Raw genomic sequence first — 13,083 nt, 5'->3', positions numbered from 1 at the left:
GTGGTCACGTGTGTGTCTCTGTCTCTCTCAGGTGCTGACGAAAGAGCAGCAAGAGCAGGCCGCCAGCAACGACTACAACTTCGACCACCCGGATGCCTTCGACTTCGACCTGATCATCTCCACCCTGAAGAAACTCAAGCAGGGCAGGAGTGTCAAGATCCCCATCTACGACTTCACCACCCACAGCCGCAAGAAAGAATGGGTGAGCCGACCGACTGGGTCCTGCTCGGATATTCTATGCGACTGGGAAGGCGCTGCCGGGAGACCAAGTCCTGTGAGGAGAGGCTGAAGGAGCTGGGTGTGTTTAGCTGGGAGAGGGGATGACGGAGAGGTGGTATTTCAAGAGGGGAGGAGCTGCGGTGGCTCAAGTGGTTAAGACGCTGAACTGCAGGCTGTGGAAGGTCGGTAGTTCAGCAGTTCAAGACCCGAGTGTGCCGCATGACGGAGTGAGCTCCCATCTCTAGTTCCAGCTCCTGCCAACCGAGCAGGATAAATAGGTACCACTTCGGTGGGAAGGTAACAGCGTTCCGTGCGCCTTGGTGTTTAGTCATGCCAGCCACATGACCACGGAAACATCTTCGGACAGTGCTGGCTCTTCGGCTTTGAAACGGAGATGAGCACCGCAACCCTAGAGTCGGACTTGACTGGCTTTCGAGCAAGGGAACCTTTACCTATGTAGTATATGAGGGGTGCGGTGGCTCAGAGATTAAGACACCGGAAGGTCGGTAGGTTGGCAGTTCAAGACCTGAGTGTGCCGCATCCTTTGGCGTTCCCGTCTTCTTTGACCTTCAATCTTTCCCAGCATCAGGGTCTTCTCCAGTGAGTGCTCCCTTCTCATTTGGGGGCCAAAGTATTTCAGCTTCAGCTTCAGTCTCTGGCCTTCCAGGGAACAGTCAGGGTTGATTTCTTTTAGGATCGACTGATTTGATCTCCTTGCAGTCCAAGGGACTCTCAAGGGTCTTCTCCAGCACCATAGTTCAAAAGAATCTATTCTTCGGCGCTCGGCCTTCCTTATAGTCCAACTCTCGCAGCCATACATGACTACCAGTAGTCATTCAGCAGTGCCACCGCGCTAAGTCATGTTGGATCAGAGTTCACTCAGGGCGCTGCTGGTAAGACGCCGCTCCTAACGGAACGCCTGCCTAAAAAGCTCTGTTTTCACGGCCCTGCAGAACTGTGAAAGGTCCCGCAGGGCCCTGATCTCGGCAGGAAGCTCGTTCCAATAGGACGGCGCTACAGATGAGGAAGCCCTGGTCCTGGTTGCCATCAACCTGACTTTCTTTGGGCCAGGTAGATCCAGACCATTTTGGGATCCTGATCGCAGTACTCTCTGGGGAACATGCCGGGAAAGGCGGTCCCTTAGGTAGGCTGGTCCCTGACCATAAAGGGCTTTAAAGGTCAAAACCAGCACCTTGAAGCGAATCTGGAATGCTATTGGGAGCCAGTGCAGAGTCTTAAGCACAGGCTAGATGTGCTCCCACCTGGGGAAGCCCATCAGCAGCCTGGCCGCCGCATTCTGCACCAGCTGCAGCTTCCGGAATTGCACCAAGGGCAGCCCCATGTAGAGAGCATTGCAGTAGTCCAACCTCGAGGTGACCATAGCGTGGATCACTGTCGCCAGATCCTTGCGTTCGAGGAAGGGAACCAACTGCCTAATCAGCCGAAGATGGTAAAAGGCTGCCTTGGCAGCGGCCGCTACCTGGGCCTCCATTGTTAAGGAAGCATCCAGGAGCACTCCCAAACTCCTGACCCTCGGAGCTGGCACCAGCGGCGCCCCACCGAAGGCCGGGAGTGGGATCCCTACCCCCGTACTGCTCCGATTCAGGCACAGGACCTCCGTCTTCGTCGGATTCAATTTCAGTCGACTCAGTCTAAGCCAGTCTAAGGTTTGATTCCCCACTCCTCCACTCGCCGTTGCTAGATGACCTTGGGCAAGCCGTAGTTCTGATAAGAGCTGTTCTTGAAAAAGAGCAGTTCCTGTCAAGAGCTCTCTCAGCCCCACCTACCTCACAGGGTGTCTGTTGTGGGGAGGGGAAGCGAAAGGGGTTTGTAAGCCGCTCTGAGACTCCGAGTGAAGGGCGGGGTATAAATCCATTCTTTTCCTCCTCCTCCTCCTCTTCCTCTTCTAGAATGGGAGAATGTAGCCCCAAAAAGTCCTTACAAGCTGCGGAAGAGAAGGGGAAAGGAGAAGTAAAGGCTGAAGGACTCTGAATTGTGCCTTTGAGAGTTTTGATATGGGATGATCGGGGGTACTATTTCTAGACAGTTAAATTTAAGCTTTAAAGGGAAAGTGTTACAAATGTTTGACTCAGTTTATAAAGGGATCAATGATGGGAAGACTTGATGTAACTAAGCTAGTTGGAGGATCGCCTCTCTTGGGCTTTTAGTTAGTAGTGGGTTCTTTACTTTATCCCGTATATGTCGTTTCCCCTCCCTTTTCTTCTGTTGTAGTTTTTGTAGTGTAAAAAATAATAACAATAAAAAATCCCCTCCGGGGGCTCAAAAAAAAAAAAATAGAATGGGAGAATGTCCCATTCTAGTTGTATCTGAAGAAGTGAGCAGTGACTCAAGAAAGCTCCGGCGCTGCTGCAAAGTTTGTTAGTCTTCAAGATGCCTTTGGACTCGTGCTCTTTTCTACTGAGAGGTGACGGGACAGCCATCTTTATTTATTTATTTTATCATATTTATATCCCGCCCTCCCCTTGACAGGCTCAGGGTGGCTTTGGCGGGCTGTCTTGTAGAGGGCGGAGCAGAGTTGTTTTCTGTCGCCCCGGAAGGCCGGACCGGAACCGACACATTGATATTAACTCAAAAGAGTTTTCGGCTAAACACGAGGAAGAACTTCCTGACATTTAGGGCAGTTCCTCAGTAGAACGGGCTTCCTCGGGAGGTGGTGGGCTTCTTTGGAGGCTTTTAAGCAGAGGCTAGACGGTCATCGGACAGCAGTGCTGATTGTGTGAGTCACTCTGAATTTAGGATAGATCAAGACGGGTAGCTGTGTTAGTGTGCCTGTAGCAGTAGATGTTGTAGTAGGTGCTGTGGTGGCTCAAGTGGTTAAGATGCTGAGCTGCAGACCAGAAGATCTGTAGTTCAGCAGTTCGAGACCTGAGTGTGCCGCGTGATGGAGTGAGCTCCCGTCTCTGGCCCCAGCTCCTGCCAACCTAGCAGTTCGAAAGCAAGAAATGGCAAGTAGGTAAATAGGTACCGCTTCAGTGGAAGGTAACAGCGTTCCGTGTGCCTCGGTGTCTAGTCATGCCGGCTACATGACCACGGAAACGTCTTCGGACAGCGCTGGCTCTTCGGCTTGGAAACGGAGATGAGCACCGCACCCCTAGAGTCGGATTCGACTGGCTTTCGAGCGAGGGAAACCCTTTACCTTTTTAGCAGTTGAAAAGAGGAAGTGTGCCATCTCTCGGTCGGCGTCACTTCGGCTTGGCTAGATGACTTCCGCTTCTCCAGGTCTTGCAGCGCCGCACCGCCACCGCCTGGCCAGAATGGCCCATTACAGGCTTCGGAGTCGAAGCTGCTTCATAGTGGATCAGACCTTCAGTCCATCAAGGTGTCAGTCTTGTCTGCTCAGACCGGCGGCAGCTCTCCAGGGTCTCAGGCGGAGGCCTTTCACATCACCTACTGCCTGGTCCTGCAATTTGGTTCTCTTTCCTTTAGAGATGGTTTGACTTCCTTCCTTCTCCAGCCGTGTGTTTCCTTTCTCTCCCCCCCCCCCGACTTTTCTCTCTCGCTTCCAGAAAACCCTATACGGAGCCAACGTCATCATCTTCGAAGGCATCATGGCGTTTTCCGATAAGGAGCTTCTGAAGGTAAGAGAGACCAGAGACGAAATAATAATAATAATCTGTCAATTTATTCATCGCTCAATCCATTTTTTGAAGTGTAGTTTGTCTGATGTCGCAAAGACTCCCGTGGTTCCTTAAAAACTCACAAAGGGAGCCAACGTGGCGTAGCGGTTAAGAGTGTCAGACTAGTATCTGGGAGACCCCCGTTCGAATCCTCCCTTGTGCCAAGGAAGGCCTCTGGGTGACCTTGGGCCAGTCACACACTCTCTGCCTGACCTGCCTCATGGGGCTGTTGTGAGGATAAAGGGGAGGAGAGTTTTACGGGTATCGTGGACTGAGAAAAAGACCAGTCAGCTGGTTCTCGATCAAATCAAACCTGAATTATCCCAAGAAGCAAAAACGACTCAACGGTGGCTGTCGTACTTTGGTCACATTCTGAGAAAATAAGAGTCACTGTTGTAAAACTGGTCCTCCAACACCACATCTCAACGGGATCAACTTTCTTCCCCTCCACTTTCTTTACTGGGCAACTGCATAGGAATGGGGAATGTTAAGGCATGAATTATCTTCATCTTGCTTGCCAGCAGCACATCCTTACGTAAGAACATAAGAAGGAACTGGTTGGAGCCAGGAGGCAACATCAGGGGAAAGCCTCGGCCTCTGTGCCCTGTTGTTGGCCCTCCAGAGGAACTGGTTGGCCCCTGGGTGAGACAGGATGCTGGACTAGATCTGACCCAGCAGGGCTCTTCTGATGTTCTTAGGAAGGCCTCAGCCTCTATGCCCTGTTGTTGCCCCTCCAGAGGAACTGGTTGGCCCCTGGGTGAGACAGGATGCTGGACTAGATCTGACCCAGCAGGGCTCTTCTGATGTTCTTAGGAAGGCCTCAGCCTCTATGCCCTGTTGTTGCCCCTCCAGAGGAACTGGTTGGCCCCTGGGTGAGACAGGATGCTGGACTAGATGGACCAGTGGTCTCATTCAGCAGGGCTCTTCTTCTGTCCTTATGAAGGCCTCGGTCTCTATGCCCTGTTGTTGGCCCTCCAGAGAGACTGGTTGGCCACTATGTGAGATGGGATGCTGGACTAGATGGACCCTCACTGGTCTGACCCAGCAGGGCTCTTCTGATATTCTTATGAAGGCCTCGGCCTCAATGCCCTGTTGTTGGCCCTCCAGAGGAACTGGTTGGCCACTGTGTGAGACGGGATGCTGGTCTAGATCTGACCCAGCAGGGCTCTTCTGATGTCCTTACATTACCTTTTCAGCTGGAGCAGGAGTGCCCTCCAGTGGCTACTGAAGGAATATAAGGAATTTTCAACACAACAGCGGAAGTGATCTTTGCTGTTTCTCCCCCCACCACCACTGAAAGAGACGGGGGGGGGGGGAGGTTGGATCCATGCTCAATTAGTCACATGTCTACCCTTCCATGTATAATTTAGGGCAGTTTAATTGTTTTGGGTGCAGAAGGTGGAGGTCACGGACGTGGGGAGCCGAACCCTGTCCCCTTCTCACCTTACTGTGGCCCACGCCATGGTCCAGTCAGCCTGGCAAAACGTTTAGGCTTAGGCCTTAATCCAAGAGGCCTGAGGAGGACTTCATTCATGGCACAGGGATTCTGAGCCCCCTCCCCACTCCTTCTAGAAGCAGCTTTTTTGCATTGCTGATGATGCCACTGTTCGCTTAAGAACATAAGTACGTAAGAGAAGCCAAAATTCTGTGTCCCACAGTGGCCAAAACCCAGGGGCCATCAGGAGGTCCACCAACAGGGCCAAAACTCCAGAAGCCATCCCACTGTGCCCCCCCAAGCACCAAGAAGACAGGGCATCACTGCCCCAGACATAAGAACACAAGAGAAGCCATGTTGGATCAGGCCAGTGGCCCCTCCAGTCCAACACTCTGTGTCTCACAGTGGCCAAAACCAAGGTACCATAAGCAGGTCCACCAGCAGGACCAGAACTCCAGAAGCCATCCCCCTGTGCCCCCCCAAGCACCAAGAAGACAGAGCATCACTTGCCCCAGACATAAGAACACAAGAGAAGCCATGTTGGATCAGGCCAGTGGTCCCTCCAGTCCAACACTCTGTGTCCCACAGTGGCCAAAACCCAAGTGCCATCAGGAAGTCCACCAGCAGGGCCAGAACTCCAGAGGCCCTCCCACTCTTGCCCCCCAAGCACCAAGAAGACAGAGCATCACTGCCCCGGACAGAGTGTTCCATCTATCCCTTGTGGCTAATAGCCACTGATGGACCTCTGTTTCTCCAATCCCCTTTAAGCTGTCTATGCTTGTAGGCGCCGCCACTTCCTGCTGCGATGAATTCCACGTGTTAATTATGCTTGACTAACTGTCCCAGCTTGGAATGCTACAGGGCCCCTGTTGGCGACCAGCTATAATTTACAGTGAGCCTGTTGCTCAGGGGTCTGCTTCTACATTTTGTTTTTTTCTGTATATATTTTAAACACTTTTTTTTTCTGTTGCAAGTTTAATTGCTGGGATCGCTTTATCAAGCAGGGAAAGAGAGTGAGGCGGTTTTCTCCAGCAAGAAAACTTGCAGGGGAGGAAAGAGTTGAAGCTTCAAGCTCTCCTTCTTGAGAAAGCTGAATTTCTTGAGGTGGCCGAATTTGCAAAGGACAAAATGGTCATTTAAAATACACACGGACGAAACTGTATTCATTGCCAGAGGATGTAGTGATGGCCACGGGAGTAAACAGATTGAAAAGGGAATTAGAACCATGAAAAGGGAATTAGAACCATGGAGGGATAATTCTATCAGTGGCTACTAGCTATGGGGACTGAGGGGAACTTCTACATTCAGGGGCACTAATCCTCTGGATCCCAGAGCCAGGAGGCGACATCAGGGGAAGGCCTCGGCCTCTCTGCCTTGTTACTGGCCCTGCAGAGGAACTGTGTGAGACGGGGTGCTGGGCTAGATATTGTTCTGTTCCAGCAGGGCTCTTCTGATGTTCTTATGAAGGCCTCGGCCTCTATGCCCTGTTGTTGGGCCTCCAGAAGAACTGGTTGGCCACTCTGTGAGACAGGATGCTGGACTCGATGGACAACTGGTCTGATCCAGCAGGGCTCTTCTTAGGTTCTTATGAAGGCTTCGGCCTCTCTGCCGTGTTGTTAGCCGTCCAGAAGAACTGGTTGGCCCCTGTGTGAGACAGGATGTTGGACTCTGTGGACAACCGGTCTAATCCAGCAGGGCTCTTCTGATGTTCTTATGAAGGCCTCGGCCTCTATGCCCTGTTGTTGGGCCTCCAGAAGAACTGGTTGGCCACTCTGTGAGACAGGATGCTGGACTGGATGGACCACTGGTTTGACCCAGCAGGGCTCTTCAGATATTCTTATGAAGGCCTCGGTCTCTATGCCCTGTTGTGGCCCTCCAGAAGAACTGGCTGGCCACTGTGTGAGACAGGAAGCTGGACTAGATGGACCACTAGTCTGATCCAGCAGGGCTCTTCTGATGTTCTTATGGAGACCTCAGTCTCTATGCCCTGTTGTGGCTCTCCAGAAGAACTGGCTGGCCACTGTGTGAGACAGGAAGCTGGACTAGATGGACCACTAGTCTGATCCAGCAGGGCTCTCCTGTTGTTCTTATGAAGGCCTCGGCCTCCATGCCCTGTTGTTGGGCCTCCAGAGGAACTGGTCAGCTGGGCTAGATGGGCCACTGCTCTGACCCAGCAGGGCTCTTTTGATGCTTATGGAGATGCTCTCTTGAACAGGGTGCCTTTTAATCTGCACAGCCAATCAGAATCCCTCCTGGGCACAGGCCTCACCTGGCCTTGCCCCCTTTCCAAAAACCCTTGGCGGGAACCAGGAAGGGTATGGAAGGGCACCATGTTGGAGACCACTGTATTAGATGGATATATATACATAATGATGGAAGCGGGAAGAGGCAGATAGGAAGTGAAAATCCTGGAAGATACTTTCTGGCTTTCTGTGTCTTCTTGCAGCTCCTGGACATGAAGATATTTGTCGACACCGATTCTGACATCCGCCTGGTCCGGCGCCTCCGTAGGGATATCAGCGAGCGTGGCCGGGAGATCGAAGGCGTCATCAAGCAGTACAACAAGTTTGTCAAGCCAGCCTTCGACCAGTACATCCAGCCCACCATGCGCCTGGCTGACATTGTTGTCCCACGAGGTAGGGGCCGGGTTATAGATCAGACCTGCTAGATGGCTACCTGCTAGATGGCTGCCTGCATGGGTTGAACGCCTTCCCCAGCAAGTGGCTTGTCAGGGGGTGTGGCTTGTAAGGACCGAGGTACTAGTGGATCATTCCTAGCTTGTCACATTTGGGGATATACTGCCTTTGTAAATGGAGGCTCCATTTAGCTGCCCAGACTGTTTTCCAGTCTGCGTCCTGGCATGCGTTTTGGCACAAGGCTCGGTAGCAAATTTTTGGAAAGAACTTGTATGTAACCTTTATGGTTATGGTTGCCAACCTCCAGGGGGATAACGTCAGTGAAGCAAAAGCCGCCGTGACCAAATTATTAACGTTGTTTCAGTTACACTCAATAGATTTCAAATCTGAATAATTCATGCACAAAATAGGCTATTATAAAGTCACACGATCATATTCTTGTCCCAATCCAAAGGTACATGCCAGTTTGGTGTAGTGGTTAAGTGCGCGGACTCTAATCTGGGAGAACCGAGTTTGATTCCCCACTCCTCCACTTGCACCTGCTGGATGACCTTGGGCAAGCCATAGTTCTGTCACAGCTGTTCTTGAAAAAGACCAGTTTCTGTCAGAGTTTTCTCAGCCCCACCTGCTTCACAAGGGTGTCTGTTGTGGGGAGGGGAAGGGAAAGGAGTTTGTAAGCCACTCTGAGACTCCCTTGGGTAGTGAAGAGCAGGATATAAGTCCAACCTCCTCCTCCTCTGGGAGAACCAGGTTTGATTCCCCACTCCTCCCCTTGCACCTGGCTTGAGGACCTTGGGCAAGCCGTAGTTCTGACAAGAGCTGTTCCTGAAAAAGAGCCGTTTCTGTCAGTTCTCAGCGCCACCTACCTCACAGGGTGTCTGTTGTGGGGAGGGGAAGGGAAAGGAGTTTGTGAGGCGCTCTGAGACTCCTTTGGGTAGTGAAGGGCGGGGTATAAATCCAATATCATCTTCTTCTCCTCCTCCTCCTCCTCCTTCTCTTGTGACATATAACCTCCAGTTGGAGCCTGGAGATTTCCTGGAATCGCAACTGATCTCCACGCAACAGCGATCAGTTCCCCTAGAGAAAATGGCTGCTTTGGATTCTGAGGCGTTATACTTGACTAAGATTCCTTCCCTTCGTCAAACTCTGTCCTCCCAGGCACCCCCCCCCCCAAATCTCTTGGAATTTTCCATCCCAGAGATGGGAACCCTATTCATGCCGCCCTGACGTGGGTGACCCAGGCTAGCCCGATCTTGTGAGATCTCGGTAGCTTAGTAGGGTTGGCCTTCATTAGTACTTGGGTGGGAGACCACCACGTAATCCGAGAGTCACTACGCAGAGGCAGGCAAGGGCGAACCAGCTCTGTCCGTCTACCCTGACGTGAATGGCCCAGGCTAGCCCAAGCTTGTCAGATTTCAGAAGCTAAGCAGGGTCAGCCCTGGTTAGTACTTGGATGGGAGACCACCAGGGAAGTCCAGGGTTGCTATGCAGAGGCAGGCAAGGGCAAACCACCTCTGTACTTCCCCTGACTTGGATGGTCCAGACTAGCCTGATCTCATCAGATCTCAGCACCTAAGCAGGGTCAGCCCTGGTTAGTACTTGGATGGGAAACCACCAAGGAAGTCCAGGGTTGTTACGCAGAGGCAGGCAATGGCAAACCACCTCTGTGTTTACCCTGACTTGGATGGCCCAGGCTAGCCCTTATCTCATCATGTCTTAGAAGCTAAGCAGGGTCAGCCCTGCTCAGTACTTGGATGGGAGACCACCAAGGAAGTCCAGGGTTGCTATGCAGAGGCAGGCAATGGTGAACCACCTCTGTACTTCCCCTGACCTGGATGATTCAGGGTAGCCTGATCTCATCAGATCTTGGAAGCTAAGCAGTGCCGGTCCTGGTCACTATTTGGATGGGAGACCAACAAGGAAGTCTAGGGTTGCTACGCAGAGGCAGGCAATGGCAAACCACCTCTGTTCATCTGCCCTGACCTGGATGGCCTAGGGTAGCCGGATCTCATCAGATCTCGGAAGCTAAGCAGTTTCGGTCCTGGTCACTATTTGGATGGGAGACCAACAAGGAAGTCTAGGGTTGCTACGCAGAGGCAGGCAATGGCAAACCACCTCTGTTCATCTGCCCTGACCTGGATGGCCTAGGGTAGCCGGATCTCATCAGATCTCGGAAGCTAAGCAGTTTCGGTCCTGGTCACTATTTGGATGGGAGACCAACAAGGAAGTCTAGGGTTGCTACGCAGAGGCAGGCAATGGCAAACCACCTCTGTTCATCTGCCCTGACCTGGATGGCCTAGGGTAGCCGGATCTCATCAGATCTCGGAAGCTAAGCAGTTTCGGTCCTGGTCACTATTTGGATGGGAGACCAACAAGGAAGTCTAGGGTTGCTACGCAGAGGCAGGCAATGGCCAACCACCTCTGTTTGTCTCTTCCCTTGAAACCCCTGCAACTTGAGGCTGCTTTCCACTGACGTTTGTGCCATCAATCTGAAATATTCCTGCGTCAGCACTGTTTAAACGGAGGATGGTGTTCGTTAGTTCCATACGGGAGACGCTGAAGGAAAAGGCAGGACTGTGTCCTGCGTAACGGGCTGAAGTTCAACAGGTAAAGACACTCACCCCCCCAAAAAATGCAGCGTCCATATGTTCTTATTCCTATGCACAGAAGTCACCAGGTTGCTTCACGAGGGCAACCTGCTAAGGAAACTATTTATAATCAATTATGGTACAAACGCGGTGTATCAGAACCGAATAGAGGGTCGGAACTTTCTTGTGTGTAAATACAGTTCACAGAGTCCGCAGGCTAAGACTGGAACTCGGTTCACCCTTTTTCACGTATCAATTTATTCATGAGCGCAGGCCTTTGCGCAGCGTCTCACTTATTCAAATGCTTTTTAAATTATTAAATGCGTGTAAAAATAACCATCGCGGAGAGCTCGCACACGCACACCAAGTTAAACAGCATTCGTCTGGGCGGCATGCATAAAAAATGTGCCGGCGCCATCAATTGGCATAAGGAACGTCGGTCTCCAAAGAGATACTTGTGGAGCAAAGGAAAAGAATCAAAAGACGTAGAATCAAGCGAACAGGAGTTGATCGTCCCACGGAGGGGCGGCGATCGTGTCTACAGTCCGTTCGTGCAGGTGGGGTCTCCTTCTAGGCCTTCGGTCAGCTTCACGGAATGGGTTCCCCCCCTCCACCCTTTAGAAATTCAACAGGTGCAGCTTTCCAATTGCATGGAAGCGCTGGGAAAAGAAGGTGAAACGTCCTTGGAAATGTCTGTGTGTCGTTAAAGGACCCAAAGCCCAGTCAAGAAAAAAAGACCACAGTCATCAGTGCTTGGAAGAAGGAGGAGGAGGAGGAGGAGATTGGATTTATACCTCGCCCTTCAGTCAGCATCTCAGAGCGGCTTACCATCTCCTTTCCCTTCCCCTCCCCGCAACAGACACCCTGTGAGGTCGGTGGGGCTCAGAGAGCTGTGAGAGAACTGCCCTTGAGAGAAAGCTCTTGTCAGAACTACGGCTTGCCCAAGGTCATCCAGCAGCTGCGGGTGGAGGGGTGGGGAATCAAACCCGGTTCTCCCAGATTAGAGTCCGCGCACTGAACCACGACACCAAACTGGCAAGGGTAATTCCGTTTCCCACCTAAGAGCCGGATTCAAATGCAGCAGCCCCTTAGAAACCAACGAGATTTTGGGGGTATAAACACTTGAGAGTCAAAACTACTTTCATCAGATCTGCGTGTGTGGGTTAAGTGCCGTCAAATCACAGCCAACTTGTGAAGACCCCGTAGGGGTTTCAAGGCAAGAGGTGGTTTGGCCGTTGCCTGCCTCTGCATAGCAACCCTGGACTTCCTTGGTGGTCTTCCATCCAAGCACTAACCGGGGCTGACCCTGGTTAGTTCCCGAGATCTGATGGGATCAGGCTAGCCTAGGCCAATCTGGTCAGAGAACAGTAACAAAGGGTGGTTGGCCATTGCCTGCCTCTGCATAGCAACCCTGGACTTCATTGGTGGTCTCCCACCCAAGTGCTAACCAGAGCTGCCCCTACTTAGCTTCCGAGATCTGGTAAGATCAGGCTAGCCTGGGCCATCCAGGTCTGGGAAGTTGAACAGAGCTGGTTAGCCATTGCCTGCCTCTGCGTAGCAACCCTGGATTCCATGGTGGTCTCTCATCCAAGTACTAACCAGGGCTGACCCTGCATAGCTTCTGAGATCTGATGAGATCGGGCTAGCCTGGGCCATCCAGGTCTGGGCAGATGAACAGAGGGGGTTTGCCATTGCCTGCCTCTGCATAGCAACCCTGGGTTTCCTTGGTGGTTTCCCATCCAAGTACTAATCAGGGCCGACCCTGCTTAGCTTCTGAGATCTGATGAGATCGGGCTAGCCTGGGCCATCCAGGTCTGGGCAGATGAACAGAGGGGGTTTGCCATTGCCTGCCTCTGCATAGCAACCCTGGATTCCATGGTGGTCTCCCACCCAAGTACTAACTAGGGCTGACCCTGCTTAGCTTCTGAGATCTGATGAGATCGGGCTAGCCTGGGCCATTCAGGTAAGGTCAGATGAACAGAGGTGGTTTGCCGTTGCCTGCCTCTGCGTAGCAACCCTGGATTCCATGGTGGTCTCCCACCCAAGTACTAACCAGGGCTGACCTTGCCTAGCTTCCGAGATGTGATGACAACAGGCTTTTGAGAGTCCCAAGCTCCCTTCGTCAGATACAAGTTGGAATGTGGAACTCTGAGACCATCTGTCCCAGTCAGAAGCTGGAAGGGGTGTTGCAAAGGGAGCTGGAATGCAAAATTGTTTCAGGAGGGGAGCCGTGTTGGTCTGCAGTAGAAGAGCTCGATTCAAGTCCAGTAGCGTCTCGGAGACCTACAAAATTTCAGGCCTATAAGCTTTCGAGAGCCATAGCTCCCTTCATCAGGTACAAGTGGGAATAGAGAACCATTCTTTCTTGTATCTGATGAAGGGAGCTTCCACTTTCAAAAGCTTAATCTCTGGAAATCTCGTAAGAGTCCAGTAGCACCTTAAAGACTAACAAGATTTGTGGCAGGGTAGGAACTTTCATGAGTCACAGCTCATTTCTTCAGATGCAGCTAGAATGTGAGTCCATCTGTCCTTATATCTTGGAAAGTGGAGTGATTTCAGATGCCAAA

General features: G+C 51.9%; 1 protein-coding gene across 1 annotated transcript in view; it reads left to right on the top strand.

Moving 5' to 3' along the window:
• Window positions 1–13,083, top strand: part of UCKL1 (uridine-cytidine kinase 1-like 1) — a gene marked incomplete at its 5' end in the record, with an annotated part of 51,578 nt that overhangs the window by 6,501 nt on the left and 31,994 nt on the right. Inside the window, 3 exons of the mRNA XM_015412374.1 lie at window positions 32–202; window positions 3,747–3,818; window positions 7,739–7,928. Coding sequence (XP_015267860.1) covers window positions 32–202; window positions 3,747–3,818; window positions 7,739–7,928 — 433 coding nt within the window. The remainder of the gene's footprint in view (window positions 1–31; window positions 203–3,746; window positions 3,819–7,738; window positions 7,929–13,083) is intronic.

Source organism: Gekko japonicus, unplaced genomic scaffold (assembly GCF_001447785.1).
Source record: "Gekko japonicus isolate JY-2015 unplaced genomic scaffold, Gekko_japonicus_V1.1 scaffold4962, whole genome shotgun sequence".
Classification (NCBI taxonomy): Eukaryota; Metazoa; Chordata; class Lepidosauria; order Squamata; family Gekkonidae; genus Gekko; species Gekko japonicus.
Note: the sequence above shows the minus strand (reverse complement) of the source record. Positions and strands in the feature narration are given on the sequence as shown.